Source organism: Leucoraja erinacea, chromosome 9 (assembly GCF_028641065.1).
Source record: "Leucoraja erinacea ecotype New England chromosome 9, Leri_hhj_1, whole genome shotgun sequence".
Lineage (NCBI taxonomy): Eukaryota > Metazoa > Chordata > Chondrichthyes > Rajiformes > Rajidae > Leucoraja > Leucoraja erinaceus.
In genome coordinates, this window is record NC_073385.1 from 16,675,499 (window position 1) to 16,697,000 (window position 21,502).

Sequence of the window (21,502 nt, forward strand, 5' to 3'; positions counted from 1 at the left end):
ATCTTTTGGGATTGTCTTTTGCCCTTCTGATCTCCTTTTTGAGTTTAAAGGTAGACAAAAATGCTGGAGAAACTCAGAGGGTGAGACCACATCTATGGAGCGAAGGAATAGGTGACGTTTCTGGTTTGCTCCTTAGTTCCCGAAACTCCTCCAGGGATGCACTTGATCCCAGCTGCCTATACCTGTCCCATGCATCTTTCCTGCTTTTGACTAACGTCGCAATTTAGATTAGATTAGATTTTAGATTAGATTAGATCCTTTATTTGTCATTCAGACCTTTCAATCTGAACGAAATGTCGTTGCCTGCAGCCATACATATAATAATAAATAAAACACACAATAAACACAAATTAACATCCACCACAGTGAGTTCACCAGGCACCTCCTCGCTGTGATGGAGGCAAAAGTCTTAAAGTTACTGTCTCTACCCTCCTCATTCTCCCTCTGCGCTGAGGCGATATGTTACCCCACCGGGCGATGGTCAGTCCCGCGGCTCAACCGAGCTCCGCGAACGGGCCGGTTCAAGCTCCGCGGCCCAGGGTGGTCGATGTTACCCTCACCGGAGCGCCGTCTCAGCCCCGAGTCGTGCCGCCCTCACCAAAGCGCCGTCTCAGCCCCGCGCCAGGCCGCCCTCACCGGAGCGCCGTCTCAGCCCCGAGTCGGGCCGCCCTCACCGGAGCGCCGTCTCAGCCCCGAGTCGGGCCGCCCTCACCGGAGCGCCGTCTCAGCCCCGCGCCGGGTCGCCCTCACTGGAGCGCCGTCTCAGCCCCGAGACGTGCCGCTGCCAGCGGAACGACGCCGCAGCTCGGATTCGGCCAGCCTCGCGTTGTAAGTCCTGGCTGGCTCTGCTTCCGGAGCCTCGAGGTCGGTCGTAGTTCGATGCCGCCAGCTCCGCCATTAGGCCTCAGCGCAGAGAAGGGGGGGGATACGACAGAAAGAGTCGCTTTCCCCCGAAGGGAGAGACAGAAAACCATGTTTCAACCCCCCCCCCCACACATATCACAACCTAATAACTAAAATTTGACTAAAACAAGACAAAAAAAACAAAAAAACCAACAAAAAAAGTAAAAACAGACGGACTGCAGGCGAGCCGCAGCCGTTCAACAGCGCCGCCACTTCCCTCGTCAGCCAAGCTTCCTTACGTTTACCTGCTTTGCCTTGCACTCTAACGAGGACGTACACATCCTGAGCTCTCTTCAGTACACTTTTAAAAACATCCCACTTGGCCGATGTTCCTTTCCCCTCAAATAACCTGCTCCAGTCAACATGAGCGAGCCCTTCTCTCATACCCTCAAAGTTGGCCTTACCCCAGTTGAACATTTTAACACGTGGACCCTCTCCAGCCCGAACCATAATGATCTTAAACCTAATCGAACTGCGGTCACTTGTCCCAAAAGGATCCTCCACACACACTTCATTAACTTGCCCTTCCCAATTTCCCAATACTAGATCCAGTGTTGCCCTCTCATGTGTGGAGGCCTCCACAAACTGCTTAAGAAAACTCTCCTGAACACTTTTGAGGAATTGCACCACATCTAAACCCTTCACGCTATGATTTTCCCAGTCTATATTGGGAAAGATGAAATCCCCTGCTACAACAACCTTATTTGACCTGCAGCTGTCTGCAATCTCCTGGCACATTTACTCTTCTAATTCCCGTTGACTATTTGGGGTCCTGCAATACACCCCCAACAAGGTGATTATCCCTTTCTTGTTCCTCAGCTCCACCCATATAGCCTCACTCGACAAACCGTTGTGTGTTTTTTTTAATTACGGCGTTGCTTACATCAATCTACAAAATGGATAAGATTGAGAAGTTCATCTCTCACAATCATTATAGAACGAGCTGCCAAAGGAGGTAGTTGAGGCAGGTATTATTACAACGTTTAAAAAATCATTTGGACAGGTACATGGATAGGATAGGTTTATAGGGATATGGGCCAAACGCAGGCAGATGGGTCTGGCATAGATAGAGCATGTTGGTCGGCATGAACAAGTTGGGCCAAAGGGCCTGTTTCCACTCTGCATGACTTTAAATCTGCCAGCGTGCATGTTACCTCTGCTCTGTTTATCAATTTGCCTCATACAGAGAGAATGTTAAATGGAGGGAAGAAATAATTAAAACTGTACTAACATTGAAAGAATTGTGCTACATGAGCAATTTCTGTTGATCATAGCTTTATTCCACACAAAATATCCTCTTCCCACTTATTAAATTATTATTTTTTTTTTTTTACACAAGGCACTTGCGAAGAAAAATTAAATATGTTTTGTAGTCATAAGAATAATTACAAAGCTTTTGCTAATATAGAACTCAAGATGCAAGGATTTTGCATGTGAAGTTTGTATTTATCAGTTTCTAAGATGGTAAAGTGTAAATTCTTTCCAATTTACGCATGGGTTAATTTTTTTAGGTCAATTTATCATAATAATCTCCTGTCCAAGTTACGTTTAAAATAGAAACAGTAAAACAAGGACACGAGTTGTGCCAAAATCTTTGTAACTAGGGAGACTATTTACATACACCAGCAGTTCAGCTTTTTCCCAATCAATATTTATATGGATTCCTTAAGATTAAGCCTATATAAAAATTGGAACCTTCGCTAATGTCAGCTTCCATGTCCAGACATATATTGAAGGTCAACTAAAATTAATGGATTATGAAGACAACAGTTCAACCATGTGATTCCCCTCATGGCAACACATTTCTGAGCCGATTGTTTGCACATCTGCAGGTCACATGTCATCTTCATTTATTGTTATAACAGAGTACGTGACTTCTTGATAAAGGAAAAAGTGTACCTATCATTACAAGAGATAAGGTAGATCAACCAAACTTTGGCATATCATTGATTTGGTATTACCTGTAACAAAATGTTCATCTTAATTTTTTTTGATGCCTGCAGTTGAGAAATTACAAATTTGAAGTGTGTGGCACAAATGAAAACGTTAGGTCTTAAGTCTTTCAGGATGGCACTCTAAACAAGAGGATTGAAATCTGATGTTTCAGTCACGAGATAAATTATTTTTTAAATATAAAACAAAAAAGTAAGAATGTATTACATGCCTGAAATTGATGTTATACAAAATAGGTGTACATCCCTTCGTGTTGGAGACGCATTCTACTCTAACCTGCTAAAACCGGTATTGTTCAATATAGCAATCATAACTGCCCTTACTGCATTAGCAATCTGAACTTCAGCTTGCAAAGAAAACTCAAATTTAAGGCTGGCAGATGGCAGGTTCCAATTTCACAGTTTGAAAGATTTTAAGTACTGAAATATTATTGCATGGTAAATGTATACATTTGTGGTCAGAAGCCTATCGGCCGCAAAACAAAACAATACAATAAGGCAGCACCTGCCATAGATTGAATGTCATGTCATAAAATGTCAGAAGATTTCCTCACACAGGGGAACCAACAGCAAGAAGGGGTGACGAAAAGGGAGAAACAGAAGGGTTTAGACAAGTGTCAGCACAGCACTGGGAGCAGAAAAACATCTGGGGAAGTTTCAGTATGAGGTGGGACAATAATAGCAAGGTTGAATCATTTGCGGCAGGGCTTCCCATGAGATAGGAACTGCAGCTGGAGCACTCAAAGCAAGCAGAGCTATAACGTAATAAAGAGGAAGGAACCCATCACAGAACTAAATCAAAGAGCAGATCAAGCTCATGCCACAATGCCCAAACTTGAGGACAAGGGAACCATCAAGACGGCTTTCTTCTAGTATTACAACACAGGAAGAAGCTTCCATGGTGCAATCCCATCAGACCTATTTGCCCTCTTATTTCTCTGAAGCCCTGTAATTTATTACACAGCTCACTACACAGAATACAGCGCATTGTCTCCAAGGCCTCCAGGATCATCAATTCCCCCCTCCCCTCAATCCATTCCATTTACCTCCAACGTACCTCAAAACGGGCAATAAAGATCACCTCGGACCCCTCCCATTCAGCAAACCACATTTTCCAGTCTCTCCCTTCAGGGAGGCGCCTCAGGTCACTTGCTACAAAATCTACCCGCTTTAAAAACAGTTTCTTCCCCTCAGCAATAAGAACACTCAATTCCCTCCAATAACAGACAATACTAAGGACTTTTGATGTATACAGTGTCTTGTCTATGGTCTTTGTCTGTTCTTTTGCACTATGTATTGTTGGTGATTTGTGATTTGTGATGTGGTATGGATGCACTTTATTACTGTGATCTGTGTTGTTATTAGTGTTAATGTGACTAAAGCAGTGTACCATCATGTACCGAACTCAAATACCACCATCCCTGGTCGTGTGGCAAATAAAGATTCTATTCTATTCTATTCTCTTCTATTACATACGCCCATCAACTCTGCACGGATTCTTTAACCATTTAGCAGTACAATAAATAATTTAGAAGACCCACTAAGGATGCAAATGTTTTCAAGAAATCTGCCTGGATTTGACAGTATTAGCTGTAAGAAAAGGTTGGATAAAATTGGATTGTTTTCTGGGTAACATCAGAAGTTGAGGGAAGGGCGGCCACGGTGGCACAGTGGTAGAGTTGCTGCCTTACAGCACTTGCAGCGCTGGAGATCCCGTCTACAGGTGCTGTCTGTACAGAGTTTGTACGTTCTTCCCGTGACTGCGTGGCTTTTCCCCGTGATCTTCAGTTTCTTCCCACACTCCAAAGACGTACAGGGATGTAGGGTAATTGGCTTGGTGTATGTATAAGTTGTCCCTGGTGTGTGTAGGATAATGTTAGTGTGCGGGGATCGCTGGTCAGTGCGAACTCAGCCGAAGGGCCTGTTTCCATGCTGTATCTCTAAACTAAACTAAAACTAAACCTGATAGAAGTGTATAAAACCTTGAGAGCTACATATAGGTCAGTCAGAACCTTTTCCCCCAGGGTGGAAAAATCAAATAGTAGAGGGCATGGCTTTAAGGTGAGAGGGGCAAAGTTTAAAGGAGATGTGTGGGACAAATTTAATTTTACGCACAGTGGTGAAGTGCCTGGAATCTGCTGCTATGGGTGGTGTTGGAGACAGATACGATAGTGGCATTTAAGAGGCTTTTAGATAAACAGATAGCTGTTCAAGGAATGGAGGATGCGGATCAGGATATAGACAGGAGAGATTAGTTTAAATTGGCATAATGTTGTGGGCATAAGGCCTGGTCCTGTGCTGCACTGTCCTACGTATCAACATATCTTTGGTTGTAGGAAAAAACCGGAGCACCTGGGGAGCCCTAAGCGGTCATTGGGAAAACTCCACCCAGATAGCATCCAAGGTCAGAACTGAATTAGGACCCCAGAGACTGCAGCATTAAATGAGAGAAAATGCAACTGGAATTATTTTTAAAGAGAGAAAAGGATAGGGCAAGAAACCAGGTGATTTTGATAGTCAGTTCTCTGGAACAGGGGTGGTGCACAAATGCCAGGAAGCACATAATAGATTAGTTTCAGAATATGCAAAACATATTGAGGTTGAGTGCGATTAGTGAAATGGAGAGACAAGGCTGATGAGGCATTTGTTAGGCAAAGTTAGGAGGCTACTTTGGATCAAGATTCATTATGAAGCTCTGCAGGCTTGGAATCAAGCAACACAATGGGAGCTTGTGATGCTGCCTAGTCCATGTGACATCACAAATTGTTTTGATATTAATTTTAGGCTGTGCTGATCATATGGTACCAGAGACAAATTTGTTGGTGTACAATTGTAAAACCATATTTTATGGCAAGCAGCCTAAAGACGCATTGTGCGTGATACTGCTTCACAGCTCCTGGGACCCAAGTTCAGTTCTTCCCTTGGATGCTGACTGGGTGGAGTTTTCCAAGTGATAGCATAAGGTTCCTCCAGGTATTCAATTTGGCTGCCAATGGCCAACAGGAGATAAGAGTAGATATGTAGACAGATTATGGAAAGATGTAAAAGCAACAGGCTTAGCATTGTGGGTGACTTTAACCTCCCCAACACTGACTGGGTCTTCCTTAGTGCAAGAGGCTTAGATGAGAGAATGAGACATTTTGAGTTGGGAGGCTTTTTCAGACAAACTTGGATTGTTTCCTCTGGAGCAACAGAGGCAACGACCTGATAGAAGTTTATAAAATACTGAAGCATAGATAGGGTCGACAGTCACAATCTTTTTCACAGATGGGAATATCAAATACTACAGGGAATAGCTTTAAATTCAAAGGAGATGTGACTGACAAGTTTTTTATTTTATCAAGAAGGTGGTTAAGTTCCTGGAACATGCTGTCAGGGATGGTGGAGGAAGCAGAAATAATAGTGGCATTTTGGAAGCTTTTAGAAAGGCACGAATATTTAGGGAATGGATGGATATGGATCATGGGCAGGCAGAAGGGATTAGTTTAATTTGGCATTGTTCCGCACAGACATCGTGGGAAGTGCCTGTGTGCTGTACTGTTCTATGTTATAAATTCAATGTTTCATATCAAGCCAGGGGGAAATTTTCATTTGTCAAATGTCTTGTAGGTGGCTAAACGTTAAACACCCAAATGTTGAACTGAGAAGGTAATATTGTAATTCCAGGAGCATATTAAAATTAACAGTTTAAATATGTAGCCTGGTTGTGCTTCTGGATGAAGTCATGCAAAATGAAGCAAGAAGAATGGACCAAAGATGGATCCAAAAATGCCCCAACAATTAAATGGGGAAACAAAGGTAATCATTGCTGACTATTACTTATTGACCACAAACCATCTGCACATTGCTAGCTCCCAAACAAAATAGCAGTTCAATAATTACCAAATAATCTGTTTGTTTTTTTAAAGCTGTTGGGGGGGGGACTAAATAGTAACCCCAAAAGAGACAAGGGAGTATTCCCTGCTTCCATTGAAATAGCGCCCATGGAATCTATCGCCCAAGATTCCCAGTTTACAACCTCATTCAAAGAGGGAGAGTCCAGGACTAGAGGTCATAGCCTCAGAATTAATGGAAGTTCCTTTGAGAAGGAGATGAGGAGGAATTTCTTTAGTCAGAGGTTGGTGAATCTATGGAATTCCTTGCCACAGAAGGCTATGGAGGCCAATTCAATGGATATTTTTAAGGCAGCAATAGATAGATAGATAGATTCTTGATTAGTATGGGTGTCAAGGGTTATGGGGGGAAGGTAGGAGAATGGGGTTAGGAGGGAGAGACAGATCAGTCATGATTGAATGGCAGAGTAGACTTGATGGGCCGAATGCCTATTGCCTCTCCAAACACTTATAATCTTATGACCTTGTGATGAACAAGTGGACATGATGTTTGAAAATGGGAATAAAGATGTGAAAGTCCCTGAAATGTAAAAAGCACTTCCAACAAAATGTACCATTTTCTGGTACTACTTTGAGAGTTGGCCAATTCTTTTTCTCAAGAGTGGGGACTTCAATAGACTCCTCTGACAGAAGCTAGAGTGTACTCAGCAATAGCTGAACCACAAAATATCTGTATTTCCATGCTGTGTCCACTGAAAAACAATGTCAACAATTTAATGAGTTCACACAAGATGATCAGGTGTCAACTTGGCGTATGACACAAAAAAATATATTAGCAATCACACAGGATCTTGCCCGAGGTTGAAATAGTTGCATTATGACATTAAAAAAATCCACTCTATGTATTACAAAGGTGAATGATGTTGAAACCAACTGCATTCAAGTTTCACTCAACAAAATTTGTCAGCTCACTCTCCCCACAGGTATCTATTTTCCAATTTAAAATTGTGCAGTCACAGAGAGGTACTGCACGACAATACTTTCAGCGGACTGATTCCTGCTGATCACCAACTACCCATTTACAATAGTCCTAAATCTATCCCACTTTTTAAATCACCTTACTTTCTCATCAACTCTCCCCCAGATTTCAATGACTCATTTAAAATTGTTCTGCATTCAGGCTTGTAAACATGATATCTCCTGAGCAATCCACACTGGCAGTTTGGTTGGAAAGTACAAGTGTAATGGTGCATTCCAAGCAATAAGCATTGTTGCAGGGCCTTAGGCTGATAAAGGTCGCTTTTGCCCCAGCGATTGCATAGATACCTTGGGGTAGATGAAGGTTGGGAATTCCATTCTCTGAAGTGAAATGGAAACATCAATCACAGCTGGAATTCAAATTCACCATCATTGTCTAGATGGCCATGGAAAAGTAGCTTTTCAAATGTGTAGTGTAATACACAGGCCTAAATAAAAAAACCCAACTGGGAATGGATAGCTGAAATTTCACTTAATTGTGAAGTAACCGTGCAAGGCACATAGTTGGTGGATGTGGATTTATCCCTGTCCGAACAGCAATGTAAGATATTTCTCCATTGGAGGCTCCTTATGGAGAGTGGCATATCAGTCATGCAGTATGAAAACAGACACTTCAGCCCACCAACCATTATGCACCATTTTTGCATGAATTTGTCTCTAACCCATTTTATTCTCCCATATCCCCAATAGCTCATGAGTTTCAAGCATTTGCCTACACTCCAGGGGCAATTTACAGTCGTCAATTAACCTTCCAATCTGCACATCTTTGGGAAGTGGAAGAAAAAGGAGCAAAGGGAGAAAGTACAAACTCCACAAAGACAGCACAGTATTGGACACAGGTCCCCAGAACCACGAGGCAGCAACTCGACTAGTTGTACCACTGTGTTGCCCAAGTTGAGGGGAGGAGGGATCTGAATGGATTGGTAGTGTTGAGGAAGTAAAGTGGGGATTGTGTAGCATAGTAGAAGATATTCACTGGGATTTTACCTGGGATACAAAGAGAGACTGGATAGGCTGGGTTTCATTGATTGACTGAAAGATCCATCTTAGGACCTTTGGACCACCAATTCTATGTTCACCACCTTGGGCGGCATGGTGGCGCAGCGGAAGAGTTGCTGCCTTACAGCTGCCTTACCAACTATGGTGTTAATCTGCACGGAGATTGTACATTCTCCGTTACCTGCATGGGTTTTCTTCGGAATCTCCAGTTCCATCCCACACTCCAAAGACGTACAGGTTTGTAGGTTAATTGGCTTGGTATAATTGTAAATTGTTCTTAGTGTGTGTTCGATAGCGTTAGTATGCAAGGATCGATGCTCAGCGCAGACTCGGTGGGCCAAAGGTCTATTTCCACACTCTATCTCTTAACTAAATTAAAAACACCCACTGCCACTTGATCCAGAACGTGTGCAGGCAGATTATTTTATCTTGGCATTATGTTCAGCACGGACATTGTGGGACGAAGGGCCTTTTCCTGTGCTGTACTGTTCTATGGTCTAGGTAGGAAGATGGGGAGAAATATTCACCCATACCAAAGGGTATAGGTTTAAAATAAGAGGTAGGGCTTTGAGAAAGATTTTCCTTTCACGCAGAAGATGGTTCAAAGTTTCAAATTCCAGCCTGTATAACTCAGTAAGATACTGTGATGTCATGAAACCCATATTTACTTTCATTATGAGCTTCCCCTTTGGTATGTGATAACAAGCAAACCATTATTTTTAAATTAATTATAGGTTAGAGACAGAGTTATACAGTAAGGAAACAGTCCGTGTCAACTATAATACACACAATTTTTTACCAATCTCGTATTATTCACCCCAGTAGGTAAATTATTGAATTATTCACCCCAACTCCCCCCACCCCACCCCACCCCCAGTCTATCACTCACTTATGCACTGGAGGCAATTTATAATAGCCAATTATGCTGCCATCTCACACACATTTGGGATGTGCTATGAAATCAGAGCACGGGGAGGAAATCTGAGCCAAAGGGAGACGGTTCAAGCTCCATACAGACAGCACCGGGTATCAGGACAAAAAGTAGATTGTTGTGGATGTTAAGAAGCAACTCTACATGTTGCACCACTTGGAGACCCCATAGCTTGAGTAATTAGCAAGTTGTGCTTACTTTAAGACTGTTTCCATCCAACTTTTAATATTCCAGTGTTAACTCAGTTCAAATGGGGTGAGAGTATGCCAGAGTTAGCTCTTAATTATGTACATCATTAAAAAGACAAAAATAACTTAACCTACTACAATAATTTGGTTTATGAGGTTCAAAAGGATAATGAAAAGAATATTCAAAAAGATGAGACTTTATATATCCTAACGATTGAATATTTACAATTTCAGATTTACAGGGAGTAAATGGGCAGTACAAGAGAGAAAGGAAAAAGGGGAAGGAAGTGGTGCACTTTTCGTCAGAAGAGTGGCAGAACTAGGAAAAGGTAGGAATACCTTGGTCCAATGCCAGATAAAACACAACTATCCATGTATTTGACACGGCGTCGTTTTATACCAAGCACAATCAGGTAGGCAACTGAGGAATTAATTTACAGGAATAAGGAAGACATTATATAATTATAAAGAATTTTGGCAAGACCCTAGCTAGGATAGGAAATCTAAATCGTAAGAAACTTGACAAGTCATGCAAATAGAACACCAGCCGGTTGTTTTTCAATGATTCAATGGTACCTTATTGTCACGTGTACCTGAGTAAATGAAATGCTATCATTTAGCATTTGTGCATTATAATTTTCTTGCCAAGAAAGCACACCAATGCCACTACTTCCTCAGAACACTAAGGAAACACTCCATTGCCCTGCAAAGAATCACTAAAGTGCAAAACCATTCTTGACGAGGGAATTGATTTCTCACCAACCCCTATAAGCAATCAATTTTAGATCATAACCTCTCAGTACATAAAAATGATTTTCCTCACAACCCGATTAAATGCTTTTCCCCCAAAAGTTCTATATTTGAGCCTCATGGGAACAGGTTCCTTCTATTTAGTTTATATAAGCCAAGCAAGTCTACACCCTGAAAGATGAAAAATTGTCAGAATGTTTAACTCCAAATTAACATGATTAATCGAACATGAACTGATCCAAAGATCATGAGGAATGGGCCAGTTTGTGGATCATGAAAGATCACGTTAAAGTTACCTGTTTATGGTGATGGAATGAGAAGAAAACATGGGGTTCATAGATGTCAAACTTTGAAAGTCCAAAACCAATATTACAACTGCAGGGAAAGCAAATAAACTGTTAGAATTTACAGATATAATAGCTCACTGTAAAACTGACATTTTTATAAAAGGCATTTGTTTTGGTGGAAAAGGAAATGTTGTCAAAGCCCTCTTAAAAATGTAGCGTCCTCTTAGATTTGTTATGATCAATCAGAATGATGGAAGAGCAACCAGGCCAGTATTATGAACATCTAGTGCACGCGAGAGCATGGTGAAAATGGCATAAGGACCACACCAGTTCCCACGCCACTCGCCTGTCCCATCAAGCGCTTCCTGCCCTATTGGTGCAGTCTGCAGTTCGAACACTGGCCTCAGCTGCCATATCGGAACCCATGGAACTGGAGTTGTCTCAAGGGCTACTTCACGAGAAACAGGCAGTTGCAACTAGAATAGCAAGTCCAGTTTTGGACCCATGAGAGGGAGATGCTGAGGCAAACAACCAAAATGAAACTAATATTTCAAATTTTAGCTTTAGAAGTAAGGATTTTTTCAATTGGGAACATAGTTAACATTTTTCAAATGATTCATTTTCTCTGGAGCATTGCAGGGCATACATGATATAAATTTATAAAATTATCAGGTATGCCCTCTGCCTGCAATGCTCTAGAGACAATTAATCATTTGAAAAATGTCAACTATGTTCCCAATTGATAAAATCCTTACTTCTAAAGCTAAAAGTTTAAATAATAGGGTACACAAATGGAACCTTCTTCCCATGAAGAAATATCAAATACAAGAGGGCATAGCTTTAAGTTGACATAGGAGAGTTTAAAGGAGATGTGCGGGGCGAGTTGTTTTGTTTTACACACATAAATAGTGAGTGCCTAGAACTTGCTGCCAAGTGTGGTGTAGAAGGAGACATGAATGAAACCATTAAGAGGCATTTAGATAGATATATGAACGCGCAAGAAATAGTGGGATGAATCATGTGCAGATAGATAGGGTAAGCTGTTCCTGACCTGTACTATTCTATATTTTACAAGGAAAAGATTCAAATGTATACAATTTGTAATTTTAGCTTGTTGATACATTTAATTCTCCTTGCATCCAAAATAGGCATTATCTAGCCTATTGCTATCTAAAAAAAAGAGAAAAAAGTTGTACAATAAATCCATGCCTATGATCTCTTTGCAAAGAGAAATTAGGGAACAACCACTGGTATAATAAGTCCCTGATTGAATGAAATGTCTGCATATCATTCAATTACTGCAATACTTCATGCAACTAAGTGTCTGCTCTTTTTTTAATTTTCCCTTTTCATTACAGCGTTTATCTAAATAGTTTCTAATTCAAGAGGTCTTTATATGTGCGTGTGTGTGTGTTGTACTGTGCAGAGGTGGTTATATTAAGGATAAGTAGGTGGCAAGAACTAATCCCTTCATGTGAAGGAGTCATTCAGCCGTTGAGCTCAATGGTACTTAATACACTTTTACAAGATCAACTTAAAACACTTAATAGGACCAAAACGTTATTAATTTATCACTCTGTGCTTAGAATTAAGGAGCAAATTATCCTTGTAGGGGTTAAGATGAGCCTACCTAATTATTTGTTGGTGGTGGTTACAAATACTCGTTTTTGACAGATATGGTAGTATTTTCCAATCTGCATTTATACAATCATCCCATTTTATACAGTAATGGCTATACAGCACCTGTAACCTAAATCGTATTACTTACCTACGCTAATGCACTTTTACATTTTTAAATATTAAAATATTTCACTTTAATACAGGTATAATTCAAGTTTTACATAAACGATTAAATAAACCCATGCCCATGAGCTGTTTGACATAAGGATATTAGGGATCCGCCAACGGTGTGATGAATTCCGGATTGAATGCATCTTTCTGTTCATTATCTTCTAATTACTGTACTACTTCAAGTTACTAATGCAGTTCTACAAAAAATATTGTGTCATCGGCAAGTATTACAACTAGATCAAATGGAGTTCCTAATATTTCACTAACCCGGTAGTTAAAAGTTTCCAAGTTCCAAACAGAAGGGCGGATCGAAATTAAATTCCCCATACGCTATTGGCCTGAAATGTGCGAATGTAATTTGTAAACAACAGATACTGTGGTTGCTTTATGAAGGTGTGAGACAGGGCAATGGAATGCCCCTTGTGTTTTGTAATGTATTAAACAATGCAAAACAATGTCAAACAAAGTAAACAAGTGCAGCTATGTTATATGATGCTTTAAATTTCGCTGCAAACATATGCAGCCGATTGACTTGTTTCCAACTGTACCCTTTGGTAAGAGTGCTGTGACGAAATGAATTTGCCTTTACTGTATCCGTGAATCAACGTTTATAAAAGTCGTCCAAATCTCAGCTCGAAGCGTTTCAAAGCAAGCATCCACTTTAAAGGCGAGCGTGAGTAATCAGATCCCATGCACACGAAGTAGGCGCAAGTGATTTGATTGTATACTGTTTGGTCTGCGTGGCAATTCCTCCATACATTCCATCTGGTTTACATTAGACGGCAAGAAAATCACAAGACTCCTGCCCACAATCCCTTGCCTTCTATTTTTGGAAAAGTACGAAACTGGTAAAGCACTCCCAGTCTTTATAGATAGCACAGGCGTTGTTTTCCACGAAAGGCAGTAATGTTCACAGCGTTTCTATTGTCATGTTACACAGAACAGATAGCAGATGCGCCGCTATGCGATGGATTCAAACGGGTTGTGCACGTCGTGAGGCTGTGCGTGAACTTTATAATCTGGGTTAATTGCTGTCAGATCTTTTCATTCGGCCACCTAGCTGTCAAAGGTCAAGTGGCATATCGATGTCTTGGCTTTCTCTGGAGGAGTTGTCGCCACATAAACAGTTGTCTGTCACCTTGGATTAAGTAGCGTAGGATAAAGCTGCGAATTCACGCACAGGATGTGTTTGCCAGAGAGAGAGAGATCCCGACACTTGAACATCTCCGTTTATTCCCCCTTCACAGGAATGTTGCATTTATTTTGTAGGTCAAACACAGTTTTCTAAAAACAAAGTGTCTGAAGAAGGGTCGAAACGCCACCCATTCCTTCTCTCCAGAGATGCTGCCTGTCCCGCTGAGTTACTCCAGCATTTTGTGTCTACCTTCTTTTTAAAAACAAACCCTGGCTTCGCAATGTTTTAAAACACACAAAAAAAGATTACGTTTAAAATGGGATTCGCAAAACAATTCTTCCAAACTGGAAATTGGAATTGTGTTCTCAAGGTATGGAAAACCATTAGCCACTGTTGAGGACTGAGCCAATTTGGCGTGGAAAAAAGGACAGTGCAATGTAATTATTATGGGAATAACGATGGAGGGATAGCAAAAGTAAAACCTGGGGTGGGGGAAAACTTCACCCAGAAATAATTGATATGGTCAGGATGGAGACAGGAAAGTATGTTTGAACGCCAGAATGTTCTCCGAAAGAACAACTGCCTTTTAAACAAAATATATGAACACTTATGACAGATGCCAACAGCAGAGAAAGTATAAGAGAGAGACAAAATCTTTGCAAAATGTTTGAAACCGCCAAGTCTCACATCTATGCGCCACTTTTGCGCATTTAAATCCTCGGGCTGCAATGTCAAGAGTTTGGGATGAAAAGGTCAAATTTCTCTCCACGAATGCCGACGGTCCGTGGTTGGGGGCAGAATATATGCAGCGTGATATTTACACCCACACTTCAAGAAAAAATTCTTATTGCAAACCAGAGTGGGATGGGGTTTTTTTTAAACATGAGAAAATACCGCGTTAACAGGAGTGACACTCCTCAACCTTTGCTGGGTTTGCAACTTTCCAGAGTTAGGGAGGGGGCGGAGAGAGAGAAATTATAAAAAACAGGCAACAATTTTTGTTTTACAGCGAGCTAAGACAGAGTCAGGCAGCTTGTTGTCTACTTACACTTCATGTCATGCTAAGATGGCTGTTGACGAACACAAAAGGTTTTTTTTTGCAGCATTCGGGTCCCCCCCTCCACCCGTCCGGGGAAATGAAAGCGTTTATTTTTTTGTAATAAAGGAGGGAGGTGGATGAAATCGCTCAGTAACGCTCGGATATCCCCGGCCGTCGCCAAGGAGACGGAGCAGCCCGGGCTTCAACTCCCTCCGCCATTGCCCACCGCGGGCGGCGGGAGGCGGCCTCCCTCCCCTCCCCGCCTACCCCCAGCTCTCCTCCAGCCGCCCCAGCCCTTCATCCCGCCGCCCTTTGCGATTTCATGAGGTAAACCGCCCGTCTTTTCGCCTCGGCTCGCCCCCCCGAACGGCTTGGGGAGCCACCGGACCGGCGGGAGGGGCGCAAGGCAGCGGGAACGGCGCTCGATGGCGTAGCGGCCGCCAATGGAGGAGGGAGCGGCGCCGGCCGCCATCTTTGCGCCGGCTGGCGCCGTGGGGGTATTTTTTTGGCGGCAATTTGCGTGCGCGTGCACGCGGATGCAGAGCCGGCCGGCCTGACGGTGGCACAGCGGGTAGAGCCGCTGCCTCGCAACGCCGAGGTCCAGGGTTCGATCCCCGCCTCGGATGCTGTGTGTGTGTGTGGAATCTGCATGTTCTCTCTGTGACCTCTTGTGTTGTCGCAGTAAAGTAAGAGGAGGAGAGAGAGTTCGGGGATAGGGCCGGTGTACCCCGGCCACAGGGATTGTTTGACATACCCTACAAAGAGGCCAGCACAGCTGGAGTCCATACCAGTTACGGAGATTAGAGTTCGGGGATAGGGCCAGTGTATGCCTGGAACAGGGATTGTTCGGTCTGAAGAGGGGTCTCGACCCGAAACATCACCCATTCCTTCCATCCAGAGATGCTGCCTGTCCCACTGAGTTACTCCAGCATTCTGTGTCTACCCCGTGTTTTATCTCCAGTTTCATCCCCAAGGACATGTGGGTTAGTAGGTGTATTGGCCCTCTGTAAATTTCCCCCTAGCGTGCAGGGTGTGGATGTGAAAGTGGGAGAACATAGAGGTAGTGTGTATAGGTGATGGATGGTTCAGTATGGACACAGTGGGCCGAAGGTTCTGTTTCCACGCTGTGACTCTAAACTTTAGTTTATTGTCACGAGGTACAGTGAAAAGATGTACAAAAACAAATTATAGCAAACTGCAATAGAATGCAAGACGGCTTTAGCAGGTTTATTGATGAGGAACAGGTACTATCATATCTTGTGGCCACGTCACAGGCACCTAGACTCAGACGTAAACATAAAAATATAAAATATACATAAATTGCACATAAATCGTACTGTCAGTAAAAAAAAACTACAAGCCATTAGTGCAAAAAACAATTGGTAAAAAATGTCTTTAAAGTTCCAGATGTCTGACAGCTCAACTGCGAATTTGTAAAATTGCCAAAGTTAAATATTCAAAAAGGATTTATTGTAATAAGAAAAGCTTGGGCTAGTACCTATCGAGGAACTTCACTGTTCATTTCCTTCCAGTCCCAACCAAAACTATAATTGCTGTGCTGTGTTTCTTGTTCCATAGCCAATATTCTCTCCATGCTGGTTCAGCCCCTTGTGTTTACACCATGGACTTCAACCTTGATGACAAGCCAGGCGCAGAGCCAATGCAATTCAGGTCCAGACTGACAGGCACATGGTGCAAACAAAGTCCAGGCCTAAAGTCCAGGGATACGATAAGTTCAGGCAACAGGGTCATTGTCCTGCACATTCCAGTCTGCAGAGACGTGGTCAATGCAATAACACTCCCAGCCGCACAGGGAAATAGCTGATGCAAAATCTAGGCTCTGCACAAGCACAAGCTGAATGCAAAAAGGAATTCATGCTCAAAAGTGATAGGAGCAGAATTAGGACGTTCGAACCATCAAGTCCACTCCGCCGATCTATCTTTCCCTCTTAACCCCATTCACCTGCCTTCTCCCCATAACCTCTGACACCTATACTAATCAAGAATATATCTATCTCTGCCTTAAAAATATCAATTTATGGCCTCCACAGCCTTCTGTGGCAATGAATTCCATTATCTGACTGAAGAAATTACCCCTCATCTCCTTCCTAAAATAATGTCCTTTTATTCTGAGGCTATGACCTCTGGTCGTAGACCCTCCCACTAGTCGAAACATCCCCTCCACATCCACTCTAACCAAGCCTTTCACTATTTGGTAAGTTTCAATGAGGTTTCCCCTCATTCTTCTAAACTCCAGCAAGTACAGATCCATGCCATCAAACGCTCATCATATGTTAACCCACTCATTCCTGGAAATCTATGCCTTTTAGGAACAATGTTGAAACATCAGTCTGAAGAAGGGTCCTGTCACCAAATGTCATTTTCCATGTTCTCCAGAGATGCTGCATGACCTGCTGAGTTACTCCAGCACTTTGTTTAGAAACAATATCAGTACAATAAGTCAGGGCATTTATGTTTACGAGGATGTTGCCAGGACTCAAGGGCCTGAGCTATTGGGGGGAGGTTGGGCAAGAGAGTCAAGAGTGTTTTGTTGTCATATGTCCCAGATAGAACAATGAAATAAGGCTAGGGCTTTATTTCTTGGAGCACAGGAGGCTGAGGGGTGATCTTATAGAGGTGTATAAAATCATGAGGGGCATTGATAGGGTGAATGCACAGAGTATTTTACTCGGGATAAGGAAATCAAGAACCAGAAGACTTAAATTTAAGGTGAGAGATGGAAGGTTTAATAGTTCAAGTTCAAGTGAGTTTATTGTCATGTGTCCTTGTATAGGACAATGAAATTCTTGCTTTGCTTATGCACACAGAAAATAGTAGGCATTTACTACAAAACAGATAAATGTGTCCATATACCATGATATAAATATATACACACATGAATAAATAAACTGGTAAAGTGCAAATAACAGAAAGTGGTTATTAATAATCAGAGTTTTGTCCGAGCCAGGTTTAATAGCCTGATGGCTGTGGGGAAGTAGCTATTCCTGAACCTGGTTGTTGCAGTCTTCAGGCTCCTGTACCTTCTACCTGAAGGTAGCAGGGAGTGTGTGGCGAGGATGGTGTGGGTCTTTGATGATACTGCCAGCCTTTTTGAGGCAACGACTGCGATAAATCCTCTCGATGGAAGGAAGGTCAGAGCCGATGATGGACTGGGCAGTGTTTACTACTTTTTGTAGTCTTTTCCTCTCCAGGGCGCTCAAATTGCCGAACCAAGCCACGATGCAACCGGTCAGTATGCTCTCGACTGTGCACCTGTAGAAGTTAGAGAGAGTCTTCCTTGACAATCCGACTCTCCGTAATCTTCTCAGGAAGTAGAGGCGCTGATGAGCTTTTTTGATAATTGTGTTAGTGTTCTCGGACCAGGAAAGATCTTCAGAGATGTGCACGCCCAGGAATTTGAAGTTCTTGACCCTTTCAACCATCGACCCTGTGGGTCCCCCTCCTACTCCTTCCAAAGTCCACAATCAGTTCCTTGGTTTTGCTGGTGTTGAGGGCCAGGTTATTGCGCTGGCACCATATGGACAGTTGCTCGATCTCTCTTCTATATTCTGACTCATCCCCATCAGTGATACGCCCCACAATAGTGGTGTCGTCAGCGAACTTGATGATGGAGTTCGCACTGTGGTTCGCTACGCAGTCATGGGTATAGAGTGAGTACAGCAGAGGGCTGAGCACGCAGCCTTGAGGTGCTCCCGTGCTGATTGTTATCGAGGCTGACACATTTCCACCAATATGAACAGACTGTGGTCTGTGGATGAGGAAGTCGAGGATCCAGTTGCAGAGGGATGCGCAGCGACCCAGTTCTGCGAGTTTGGTAACCAGTTTGGAGGGTATGATTGTGTTAAATGCCGAGCTGTAATCAATGAATAACAGCCTGACATATGAGTTTTTGTTGTCCAAGTGGTCCAGTGCGGAGTGGAGGGCCAGCGAGATCGCATCCACCGTTGATCTGTTGTGGCGGTACGCGAACTGCAGTGGGTCCAGGTTTTTGTCGAGGTTGGAGTTGATTTGCCCCATGATCAACCTCTCCAAATAGGAATCTGAAGGGCATTTTTTTTCACTCGGAGGGTGGTGAGTATATGAAAAAGTATCCGGAGATGAACATCTTACATTAACGGTGTTAATCCATAGAGAAATGTTAAGGTTTTACACAGTTCGGCCCCTTGTGTACTTTTACACAAGGTCATGCCTACACCTGCCAAGCTCTGAGCTCTAAGATTCCAACCTTAAACTTCCCTGTATTTCTAACTCTCCTTAAATCATTCCTCTACATGGCTTGGTGTCATTTTGTTTGCAGCATGAATATTTTGAACACTTTAATGCATTAAAGTCATGCTGTTGTTTTTAAACAGCTTCACTTATTGTCCTGCCCTCGCATCTCTTCCAGGTTTCTCCCAACCCCACTATAATCAGTGCAAATAAAGGTCCCAACCCGAAACATCGCCCACCATGTTCTCCAGAGATACTGCCAGACCTGCTGAATTACTCCAGCTTTTTGTGTCTATCTTCAGATTAAACCAACATCTGCAGTTTCTCCCCGCACATCACCTTTTCATTGTCAAGAATAGAAACATAGAAACATAGAAATTAGGTGCAGGAGTAGGCCATTCGGCCCTTCGAGCCTGCACCGCCATTCAATATGATCATGGCTGATCATCCAACTCAGTATCCCGTACCTACCTTCTCTCCATACCCTCTGATCCCCTTAGCCACAAGGGCCACATCTAACTCCCTCTTAAATATAGCCAATGAACTGGCCTCGACTACCCTCTGCGGCAGAGAGTTCCAGAGACTCACCACTCTCTGTGTGAAAAAAGTTCTTCTCATCTCGGTTTTAAAGGATTTCCCCCTTATCCTTAAGCTGTGACCCCTTGTCCTGGACTTCCCCAACATCGGGAGCAATCTTCCTGCATCTAGCCTGTCCAATCCCTTAAGAATTTAATTGTCCTATCTGGGACACATGGCAATAAACTCTCTTGACTTGACCTACCATGTTCTCCAGAGATGTTGCCTGACCCTCAGAGTTACTCCAGCACTTGGTGCTTTAAAAAAAATGATTTAAAGTAAGATTGTGAACATCAAATATTCCCTGCGATGAATTGAGTATTCCGGTGAAGCTGTCAGTACACTGTCTTCCTCTGTGCCCCTGGAGATCTTCCTTCGTATCTCTGGAGATCATGGAAGGTATTGTGTGGATTATTTGGGATTGTTTTGCATTGTCATTATCTTCAAAGACCCACATCACCCTGGCCAATTCACTCCCACCATCCGGAAAAGATAAGAAAACCATGCCACCAGCTTCAAGAAGAACTTCTTCCCAACAACAATCAGCCTCTTGAACACCACACAACCCTAACCTCAACTACGAACTGTGAACTGTCTTTGATTGCACAAATGACTAGGGTTTTTTTTGTTGCACTAGTAGTGGGGTTATTAATTAGTTGTAATTTTGGTTTATTGTGTATTATCAACAGGCCTGTTATGCTGCTGCAAGTGATAATTTCATTGTGTCTGTCGGTACATATGACAATTAAACACTCTTGACACTTGTTGAAAATGTCTTCCATAAGACTGTGATAGAGATAATTTCGGGTTAATTCTGCTACATGAATATAGAACATAGAACGGTACAGCACAGGAACAGGCCCCTTCGGCCCATAATGTCCATGCAGAACATGAAGCCAAGATCCACTGCCTGCATGTGATCCACATCGCTCCATTCCCCTCATATCCATGGTAACTGGAACTTTAACCTGGCTGAACAAGAAAAAAAAATGTTTTTTATAGTGCCTTTCATTACCTCAAGACATCCAAAAGTCAACGAAGTACTTTTGAAGGGTAGAAGCTGGAGTAGGGATAGACAGCTCCTCAAGCAAATACCAAACTAATAGAGGAACTCAACAGGGCAAGAAGCATCATAAGATCATGTGATGTGAGCAGAATTAGGCCATTAGGCCCATCCTGTCTACTCTGCCATTCAATCATGGCTGATCTATCTCTACCTCCTAACTCCATTCTCCTGCCTTCTCCCCATAACCTCTGACACCTGTACTAATCAAGAATCTACCTATCTCTGCCTCAAATATATCCACTGATTTAGCCTCTATCCTACATACTGGGGACAATTTATAGAGCCCAATTAACCTACAAAAAAGCAGGTCTTTGGAATATGGGAGGAAACCGGAGCACCCAGAGAAAGCCCACACGGTCACAGAGGGAACAAGCAAATTCCGTACAGACAGCACCCGAGGTCAGGATCGAACCCGGGACACACTGAACTTTTTTTTACTCTCTCGTTTATTATATTGTTTACAGTGTACAATATTTCCATATTCTGTTGTGCTGCAGCAAGTAAGAATTTCATTGTTCTATCTGGGACACATGACAATAAAACACTCTTGACTCTGGCTCTGTAAGGTAGTAACTCGACCGCTGCGCCACTGTGCCGTCCTGTTCTATGTTCTAACCCACTGAGAGAAACAAGATTCTTTTGATCTCTTTCTGGACATGTTAACAATGCTATTTAAATGCAGTTTGATTTACCTGATCTTATTTTTTCATAATGAAATTGTAAACAATTTTTTTTTGTATTTAATATTGATAGAAGCCAGCAAAAAATCTTTCTTATGCTGCAA

General features: G+C 42.6%; 2 protein-coding genes across 3 annotated transcripts in view; both read right to left on the reverse strand.

The window, feature by feature from the left end:
• The window catches only part of foxn3 (forkhead box N3), a 329,549-nt gene extending 314,476 nt beyond the window's left edge, over positions 1-15,073 (reverse strand). The window contains exons 1-2 of one of the 2 annotated variants that reach the window (XM_055640202.1): positions 14,856-15,073; positions 10,891-10,969 (exon numbers count right to left, since the gene is read on the reverse strand). The gene's annotated coding sequence lies outside the window, so the exon portion shown is untranslated. The remainder of the gene's footprint in view (positions 1-10,890; positions 10,970-14,855) is intronic. The other variant, XM_055640201.1, reaches the window with a different exon arrangement.
• Positions 15,074-20,126: 5,053 nt separating this feature from the next.
• efcab11 (EF-hand calcium binding domain 11) overlaps positions 20,127-21,502 on the reverse strand; it is an 88,082-nt gene continuing 86,706 nt past the window's right edge. The window contains exon 6 of the mRNA XM_055640209.1: positions 20,127-20,624. Coding sequence (XP_055496184.1) covers positions 20,195-20,624 — 430 coding nt within the window. The 3' untranslated portion in view covers positions 20,127-20,194. The remainder of the gene's footprint in view (positions 20,625-21,502) is intronic.